Below are 10,026 nucleotides of genomic sequence, written 5' to 3'. Positions count from 1 at the left end.
CTCCTTAGTTCTCTTTTTATTGCCAATGTCAACATACTACTAAATGAAAAACTTGCTGTGGTTAGGAGCATGCAATCAGATGTCAGATGTATGGTCTTGTAGGGCAGAACGCAGTATTATCTGCCCTGCTGTTGCTGTACTTCAGTAAAGATTGAACAGTGGCTTTTTGTTTTCTCAGTTCCTCATTGTTCCTGCAATTGTGGGTAGTGCCCTTCTCCACCGGCTTTCGGATGATCGATGGGAAAAGATAACAGCATGGATGTATGGCATGGGGCTCTGTGCGCTCTTCATTGTCTCCACAGTATTTCATATTGTTTCGTGGAAAAAGAGTCACTTAAGGTATCACTATAAGATGTATAAGGTTTATTTTCATGTTCTGAGATGTTTTTCCATTGTGTTTCTCCATCAGAAACACAGTTTTACAGAAGGCTGGAGTGGTACCTTATACTGAATCATTAAAATACCCAGCTTTGATTCTGTTAGAAGAAACAGTGAGCCAAGCTTGTATACAAACAAGCTTTAATGTCTGCTGGTTTTTTTCAAGGGAAATATGTGTTTTTCTAGGCCCTAGTGTGTCTTAATCCAGAAGTTGCATGGGAAAAACATAATCTAAGTGTATGGCAGATAAAATGCCATAGCAGAAATGAGAATGCTGCATGTCATGCTCAAATATTTTGAGGAGCACAGATTTTGCCAACAGAATTCTAATACCATACACAACTAGCTATCAGAAAGCCTTCTTAGGAGCAAGGCAGCAATGGCAAAACTAAGATGTAAATTATTTTTTCATTTTTTTTATTACTCTTGTTATAATTCTGGGCCATAAGTTGGAATTAACCAGTAGTTACTAAATAGTAATAGTTTCCAGACTAGACAGAGTTGATGTGACAGCTTTCTGCCTCCTTGGCAGAGTGCAAGATGCATGTTGGAGTGGAGGCAGGGAGACGAGTGGAGGAGTGCTCATCTCCTTATGACCCCTTGCTTATGACTCCCTGAAGTTGAAGTCAGCTGGACTTCGGTCTTCTGAATGGTTCTAAGAGGTTATGGAGCTAATGGCATTTTCCCCAAAGTCAGGAAATAGAGATGATACAAAATTCTTTGTGAAATCTGTCTTGGTGACTTGTTCTCTCATTTCCTAGGACAATGGAGCATTGCTTTCACATGTGTGACAGAATGATGATCTACGTCTTTATTGCGGCATCATATGCACCATGGTAAGAAATCTGAAGTGCAGCTTCAGAATTAAAGCTCTTTCCAATGTAAACAGTTAATCATTGTGGCTTTCTAAAACCTATAGGTATCTTCTTAGATGCAATTCTGCTTTGTGAAATAGAATGTAATGTAGTCTCCTGTGACTTGCTGAACAGAAAGCAGTATTAGATATAGCAGAAAGTAATTTATTTATATTCCACATAGCCCAGTTTATGCTTTCCTCACATCAGTGCAAACACACCTTATGCCTCTATATGTATAGAATGTCCAAGTGTCTTCTCCTCCATCATGCCTAAATTATGGGTCTGAATATTTGTTTGCTTTTATCAAGCATGATCTGTTCATTCATCACTTTTGTCTCTTGAAATCTTTTGTACCTCCAGGTTAAATCTACGTGAGCTTGGACCTCTAGCATCCCACATGCGTTGGTTTATCTGGCTGATGGCTGCTGGAGGAACCATTTACGTATTTCTCTACCATGAAAAGTAAGAAATACTATTTGCACTTTTAATGTTAAACTGAAATTAACAGGTGTGGGCTTTTTTGCTTTCTGAGTGCTTCTATCCAGCCTTTCACAAACTGAAATAACAGCTTTGAAGCAGTGGAAATAGGTGATGAGAATAATGCAAACTGTCGTCAAACTTACATCATTGTATTCTCCCTGTCATAACATGTCTTTAGGCTGTATTATTGCCTTTTCTTAAAAGGGTGGGAAGGAAGTATTCCCTTTTAAAACTTTAACTCTTGCTACAAGAAAGCATGGGTTAAAGTGGATAAGATGAGAAACTGGTTGAAATGACGGCTTTCTTATGCCCCTAATTTATATAGCATCATGCGTAGATTATACTGCAACATTGTATTGTTTATATATACTGATGCATATTGACTCTATACCTTCTTGGTTTTGTTTGAGATGTGAGTCCTTGAGTTTCACATCTGAATTCTGGAGCCTGCTATCATTACTTATCCGAAAGGACCCAAGACCCAACTGTTTCTTATTTTGGAGATGAGCTATTGAGGTTCTTGTCAAACGTGAAGTTACAAGTTGTCTCAATGTTTTATTCTCACTAGTACTTAATGTGAACTAATGCATTTAGGCGGTATTTAGAGAAGAAGGTATTGACTGCAACTGCAGCATGCAGAGACAATACTAGCTTTATTTTTGTCATAAAACATCAGTGTAGATCTGCACAGAGAGCTTTTTGAATAGTTTAATGGACCCATGCTAACCTAAAATATTTTCTTTACTGTTGAAGGAAACGTTCGTTCTCTTGTACACCTCCTTAAATGATTCAAATTGTTCCTTTTTAGGTATAAGATCGTTGAACTCTTTTTCTATTTAGCGATGGGATTTTCTCCTGCTCTGGTAGTGACATCCATGGTAAGGAATGTGACTATCAACATTAAACACACAAACTTTCCTTTTATAACTATCTTGAGTTCCAGTGCAGCTTGCTGTCTTCTCAAAAGATGTTCATTTTAGTCCATCGTAATTGTAAATGTTCTCTGCAGAAGAACCAAATACAGTCAGTTATATTTTGGGTTCGTAGTTTACATTCTATGAAATCCTACCTGGGACGCGGAGTCTACATAAAAAGAGCTTAGGTTCCAAACTTCACTTCTGAAGACTCTTACTTTTCAAAGAATATTGGACATAACAATTCAGTTAGAAATTAAGCAGGGAAAAATTGAAAAGTTGAGAAGAACGGTTTCAAACTGATACACTGGAACTGAGATACTTGATCTCTCAGCAATTGGTGGTTTGTTTTTTGTAAGAAAAGGTAACTTGGTGCATTTGTAAAACATCCTACCCTGTGTTGTCCTTCTCAAACTTTGACTGTTATTTACTTATAGTTACACATTATAAATAACTTTGAATAACCCTCTCTGCTGCTAATGTAAATCTGACAGCTTTCCAACTCAGTCCTCTGAAAAGGCCAAGTTTTCTTTGAATTTGTGATCTGTTCACGGAGCTGTGAACCCGGGGTTTAACTAATGCCAGATACAGTACTTGATGTTCCACATGAACGTTGTGCTGTACCAAAACCTTGCTGGGTGCTTCATCCAACTGGTAGGAGTTAATTGCGTTAAACTCACACTTACATGCAGTAATATGATTTTCTTTTTCTTTGTTTCCTCTGCTAATGAGCATGAAGCAAAACAGAAAACTTGTCTTAATTCTTCAGTCATCCTACTATTACTTCTATGGTGCTATTGAGACATATTAAATAATTATTATATATTTCACAAAGTTTAATACTGGTTTTCTCACTGGTCCATCTGTCATATCCACGATGTTCTGAGTTGTCAGACTGCTTTTTTTCCTGGAGCGGAACACACTTTGTATTTTGTGCATAACATCCCCTTTCCCTCCTGTACACCCCATCCCTAATCTTTCCTTGTTAATTGACAGAGCAACACTGATGGACTCCAGGAGGTCGCCTGGGGAGGCCTGATCTATTGCCTGGGTGTGGTGTTCTTCAAGAGCGATGGAGTCATCCCCTTTGCCCATGCCATCTGGCACATATTTGTGGCCACAGCAGCAGCTGTTCATTACTATGCCATTTGGAAGTACCTTTACAGAAGTCCTGCAGACATAATTCGTCACTTATGAGATAGATATAGATATTATATCTATATAGAAAAGAAAATCTGCACTTGGTCTCTGTAACAGTATTATTTGACTTAAGGAATTCGGGGAAATTGGAAAATTGCACAGAAAAACTGCACTGACTTTGGTAGTTCTCTGAACACAATTACTGTGAACTGATGTTGTATGTGTCCTGCAATTGCCCATCATACGGCAAGTGCTGTAAAAAACCAAGATACTGTACTGCAGTACTAAGAGTCCATTCCATGTTAGTAGAACCGGCTACCTGATGTTTACAAATAAATTTTGTATTCTAGCTTCATTTTACAATTTTTAACTATGTGACTTTTTCTAAATTAGTGATTCAAATGGTGAAGTCAGTGCAATAGTGAAAATGTAACTTTTGATTTGAAATTGGTTTCTATCACCTTTCCACTTGTCATGTATTAAACATGAATCACAGACAAATAATCTACTTTTATCACCCATTATCTTGGTATAATGTGACTTTTCTAGAAAACTTTTGTGTTTTTTGTAAACTTTAAAAGTACGTTTATTGAACTGAAAACACAACTGTCATCTATGCAGTTACTCATGTTGCAAAGTCTTGCAAGAAACGGTTACATTCCACATGCTGTACTGACAAGCAAACTGTACCTCTTCCTAAGGTTGTGTTACAGGTGTAATTGTAATGACCGCTTTTACAAACTAAAATCTAAATGTGATTCTGCTGAGTTTTAACATGATAGTACTCTGCTCATCTGTAGTACCACTTAAACAGCACCTTAATTTGGCTTGATCCGTGATGGAAGTGAAGTGCTTTAAGAGACATAGCTGACACGAGTTTCTCCTCGAGGTTCCCAGCTCTGCTCCGTGCTGACAGGCAGGCAGGAGTTTGCATGAAGGTTGACTTAGCAAGGGTTGGCAGTACTGAGGACAGGGGACAGCTACTACTCCCTGTCCAAATCAGGGAGTCACTCATACATATACACGTGTTGGTGCTGTAATATTAAGGCTTGAGTTTTCAGAGGGATTTAAATTGACCAACAGAACCAGTTCCCACCCGTTTTTGTTGGGAAATCCTGGTCAGAGCAGCAGGAGCAGAGCAGTTGCTGACCACTTGGAATTCATGGCTGTTGGCCCTCACAAGCACGGCCTTCCCGAGAGGAGAGCTGGAAGGGTTTGATACAGTGTCACTTGTCGTTCTGGGACTTAACACAGAGTAAAACTGGTCTTTAATTGTACTGCTGTCTTTCTGTACAGGAAAACCAAATGTGGTAGCAAGTCATGATTGTAGAACATGTGCATTAAATGACCAGATGTAGAGGAGTCATTGTAGTACTGTTTGTCCAATAATTGTATCCTGTCCCACTGTATAATGAATGTCTTATATTAAGATTGACTTTATCCTTTTTCTAATTTACTCAGTTTTTCATGTCAGTATTTAAAACCAAAACCAAAACGTGTTGCCTTTTTCAGATTTTGTTCTGGATATTGCCTGTCTGCAAACAATAAGTAGCAAGATAGGGAAGTTTTTCAAGGTACCGTTTGATACTGCACCTAGATTTGCCAGTGGGTTGCATATTTTAGAATATTTACATTTGTATACTGAATTTAAGAGGGACAAACTTTAAGTTCAAGGCATTGAAGAATTATTGCTGTGTGGTGCGAGCAGGCGATTGGAGAAACAGCACCACGACAGCAGACGAGTTAACTGCCCCAAAAGAGGAAAAAATGGAGCAGCTGGGCAGGTAATTCCTAGTACAACAGTCTCACACATCTGGATGCCTCAGTTTTTTAACATTGTGTCTATTTTAATATTTTCCACTTTTTGTGAGTTCCTATATTTTGTTGAAACGCAGTACTGTTAAAACCACTAAAATACATGTAAAAGTTTTCTGTAGTCAACAGTGAAACTATTGCTTGAATGTGTTTGTTTTAATTTTAAGTTAATTTTTCATGGCATTGCTTTTTGGAGTGTTTGAAATGGTTTTTAAAAAAAATCTCAATTCGCCAAAAATATTTTGAATTACTGTATTCTAGTCAATATGATATTGAATGTACTAGACTAACAATAAACATTTTGTGCAATTTGGAAGTGGTTGTATTCTTGGTGGTTGGGTTTTCTTTCCCCTCCAACGCTTACACAGGTAAGTGAGGGACTGGCACTGTTGCCAGTCTTAACGTGGGAGAACCAGAGTTGAACCTAATGACCCTCATGTTTAATCAACTCTGTAAAATAAAAATAGTAGGAAAGATTACAATCCAAAGTATTCGATTTGTGGTATGGAAAAAAGTATATTTATGTGTAAATTTTGGTCAATATTGGGAACTTGCTACTTTCCCCGTTGCTGTTCTGATTCAGTTTTCTTACACCATTGTATACTGGGTATACTGGGTTTCGGTTGGTCTGTTTGTGGCAGCTACATCACACTGAAATACACAGTTTTGCTCTATCCCTATAGCAGTATAGTTGCATAAAATACAGACAAGCTGAACTATGAGTGCATTTCTCTCTGGAAAACATTGTATCAATTAGCCCTTCCCTCCCCCTTATTGCAGCTCTGCAGGCTGATTCCTCCCAGGAGTAACAAGAGTGCTTTTTCCAGTAACGTTTGCTGCAGTAGCAGAGATGGGGCTTCTTTGTCTTCCTGAAGCAGATGTTTTTTAAAGCCCTTGCTTTCCCAGGAGTAACAAGAGTGCTTTTTCCAGTAACATTTGCTGCAGTAGCAGAGATGGGGTTTCTTTGTCTTCCTGGAGCAGATGTTTTTAAAAGCTCTTGCTTTTGTATTTTCTATGTCTCCAGGTTTTGAAAGTGCAACAAGTAACGGAGTCTAAATGAAGCAGTGATAACGTAGGGTTTAGTTTTGCAGATGGACCCTTCCAGAGGATGTCCAGGATGCAACAGGTACTTTAAACACTGGACGCTTTCAGTCTCGTCACTTCTAGGTTGTATTTTTCTAACACAATACATGCATCTAAAAAATAATTTCATCATCTGAAGGGATTCATTTAAGGATTTATTTTAGAGTGCATTTTGTATCGCATTGTTTTTAATTCATTAGCAGCAAGGAATACACAGAGAAAGTATTCGTTTTTCTTTCTGCTATCAAAAGCTGTCATAAAAGCAGGCTGCTTTTCCAGTTCTGGCTTCCCCACATCCCTCTTAATTACTTGTGATTATGGTAAGAACTTGGATGACTGTCTTCCAGTTCTGGGTAAGTAATGGTGTCCTTTCAAAGGAGGCTTGAGTATCTCAACACGGTTTTTGTAACCCTTGCTGTATCTATTGAATCATGGTGTAAAAACAGGGCACTTCAGAGACTCTTTCAATTGGGTTATCTTGGTTTTCCAGAGTTTTAAAAAGTTACCTAAATTCCAGGTCAGTGTTAGCAGACAGACAAGGTGGTTCCATCCAGTGTGTTTTTACACGTTTGTTCTAATTAATTGATTTTTTGCCTAGTTGGAAGCACCAAGCTTGCATCAGGCCAGCAGCGTTCTTTGTCGTAGATCCTAAATTGCAGTGGTTTCTTACATGGTTTTCACAGCTGGTAACAACTCTTACATGATACGTAAATTGTGCAAGTCATGCAGGTGTCAGCGTTTTTAGAGCCGCTTCTTGATGAAATGTGTGTGTGTCAGGGGCTCGAATGAGCAAGTAAATGTGAAGATAGCAAAAGTTTTTATAGAAGTTTTTCTTTTAACCTCTTGCTTAAAGGTCCCTCATGCTCAGGACCCTGCCACTTGTTTGGAAACCTCTTTGGGTCACCTACGCAATTCTTTCTTTAGGTCTGCTGTATTTAGCCACACGATTTCTCTGGAGGCTGAGGCTGTCATGTTCACATCACGTGCTGGACTAAGTCTTTTCTCCGTGCTTTGCTAGTTTTAAAAGAGCGCGGGATGTTAGCCCCTGCTCGCTAATTGCTCTCACCATCAATAGGTGTCAGAGGATTAAAGCTGAAGATAGTTCACAAAAGATTGCCCAGGATGGCCGGGCAGATGTGTTCCTGCTCTGTGGCACGGGCACTGTCAGCCTTCGTGCCTTCCCAGTAGCGCCGAGCAGGTTGCGGCGTTCAGCAGCTCGAGGCTGCTCGCTGTCCTGCTGTCTGGAAGGGTTTTATTCATCATTTGTCTGAAGAAATTCACTAAGCACGGTCATTGTCTGGGAAGGCAATGTACCTAAGACAGCCCAAATGTTTGCTGGTGGCTGCTTGGAAGCATTCAGAGGGTTTTAATTTGGTGTTATGGCAGTGCTGGGAGGACTGGTGCTGCCCGGCTGTGGTACGAGCAGTAGTAGAGTGGTAGCTCTGTACCTGGGGCTAAAACCCCCAGTATTGGGTTTTGGATGTGCTTTGCAGCCTGCCTTGGAAATTCAGCACAAAGTTTGAGGTGAAGAATATCTGTGCCCTGTACAATGTGAACTGACCTAATAGTTCAGTCTTACAGGAAAGCAGCAGTTTCTTTTAAAAAGCGATTTCTAATTCCTGTAGGGCTGACATTCTGTCACTAAGCTGGGTGTCTGCTAGCTTGTTCTCACACCAGGCATCCTCCCCCTGTACGTGGTGAGCCCGACTGCCAGCAGTGAGGGTGGCAGCGCTTGTTCCCTTCGTAGAACCAGGGTACTTGTTACTAAGGATGAGCTGGGGAACCCAAATCCTCTTGCAAAAGGCTGGCAGTGAAGCCAGCACCAGTTTTGTAACAGAAGTTACATCATTGACGCTAATAAGGCTGCTGTGCTCTCCGAAGGATATATTCAGATGTCTTTGTTGCTTAGCAGCGTGGGCCCTGCTGGCAGTGGATTTGTGCACCCAAATCCTTTAGGTGCCTTTGAAAATCTCCCTTAAATTTTAGCATAGATGAAAAGCTGTGCCTAGAGACCCACTGAATTGGTGGGTTTAGCTCCAGCAAACATCGTCTTGAGTTCTGGTGTGTTGTGTTTGCTGTCAGGAGGCAGAGATTTGGTGAGCAGCCATGGTATGTGGCTTCCTTGACCGAGCCTGGTCTCCAGCAGGACGTTCAGGCCTGGCCACAGGATGTTTGGATGCTGAGCTGTAGTTATTGAGGATGTTGAAACACCAAAACCCAACCCACACCACCTACTGAACTTCGGGAATCCCTGGTATGTTTGGCTTCACACAGCGATGATTTGGTGGTGTCGTAAGTGCGAAAGGACTGAATGTCATTGCTGTGGGAACTCAGCCTTCTCAAATTAAAAACCATGCACTTAGGAAGCTAAGGATTAGTTTAGGAAGGGAATATGGATTTGATTTTATTTTCTAAATACGTGTGTTTGTATATGAGCATCTTTGACTGAATGAACATGGCTTTTGTCTTGAAGCTGATGGTGATGCTGAGCATGAGCTGCTTAATCAGCCTTCTGCTAAATCACTGAAAATGAAGCTTGAAGGGACGCTGAGGTATTTTTAGCCCATCCTCTGCCCGCAGGCAGGACTAACTCTGCCTGTCATTCCTGATGTGCCTGTCCAACCTGTTCTGGAAAGCCTCTGACAGTGGGGATTTCACAATCCTCCCAGGTGGTTTATTTCAGTGTTTCACCCTCGGCTGCCTTAGACTTCTTTCAGCTGTCCGAGCAGGATTTTCTTTGCTGTAACTTAAGCCCGTTACTCCTTGTCCTGCCCTGCAGCAGGCTCCAAGAGGAGCCCTCACAGGCAGCTTTCATTTAGCTGGACACTGTCTCTTCTTTGCCTGCTTTTTTTTTTTCCCCTTGATTTACACAACCTCAATCCCTTCAACCTTTCCTCACAGCCACCTCGTTTAACAGTCAGTGGTGTCCCAGGACAGCTTCTGACACCGTTTTCCTGACTGATAATGTGGCACATGGACATGAGAAGTTGGTGACTGCAACATGAGGGAGAGGTGGAAGCAGGAGCTGGAATTCTGTGTTTATGAGTGAGCCTGGGGCAGGCAATCCCCAAACACCAGCAGAGAGGGGAGAGGGGAACTGCTGCAGGTGAAAAATCGGCCCCTCTGGGGACACAGCACCATCTTGGAAGGAGAGAGAGTCCCTGGAGCCTGGACTGACCCCCAGGGGCCAAATCCAACTTTTCCTCACTAAATCTCCCAGTACTCCTTTTGCACCTGGAAGAGCCCTTGTTTGTTTGCAGTGAGGCAGTGCAGCCTTAGGGGGTTGCCTTTGCAATCCCATTTTGTAACCCTGAACACTGACTCTTCCAGCGATCACAGAATCCCAGACCGTTAGGGAT

The 10,026-nt window shown here is 41.0% G+C and overlaps 1 protein-coding gene across 1 annotated transcript; it reads left to right on the top strand.

The window, feature by feature from the left end:
- Positions 1 to 178: 178 nt before the first annotated feature.
- On the top strand, positions 179 to 4,335 carry MMD (monocyte to macrophage differentiation-associated; the record flags this gene model as incomplete). The annotated part of the gene is made up of 5 exons (XM_010189041.1): positions 179 to 339; positions 1,140 to 1,214; positions 1,596 to 1,697; positions 2,524 to 2,593; positions 3,626 to 4,335. Coding segments are annotated over 5 exons (609 nt in total), but the record flags the coding sequence as incomplete, so codon positions are not given.
- Positions 4,336 to 10,026: the final 5,691 nt, after the last annotated feature.

Source organism: Mesitornis unicolor, unplaced genomic scaffold, assembly GCF_000695765.1.
Source record: "Mesitornis unicolor isolate BGI_N332 unplaced genomic scaffold, ASM69576v1 scaffold917, whole genome shotgun sequence".
In the NCBI taxonomy this organism is placed as follows: Eukaryota; Metazoa; Chordata; class Aves; order Mesitornithiformes; family Mesitornithidae; genus Mesitornis; species Mesitornis unicolor.
Note: the sequence above shows the minus strand (reverse complement) of the source record. Positions and strands in the feature narration are given on the sequence as shown.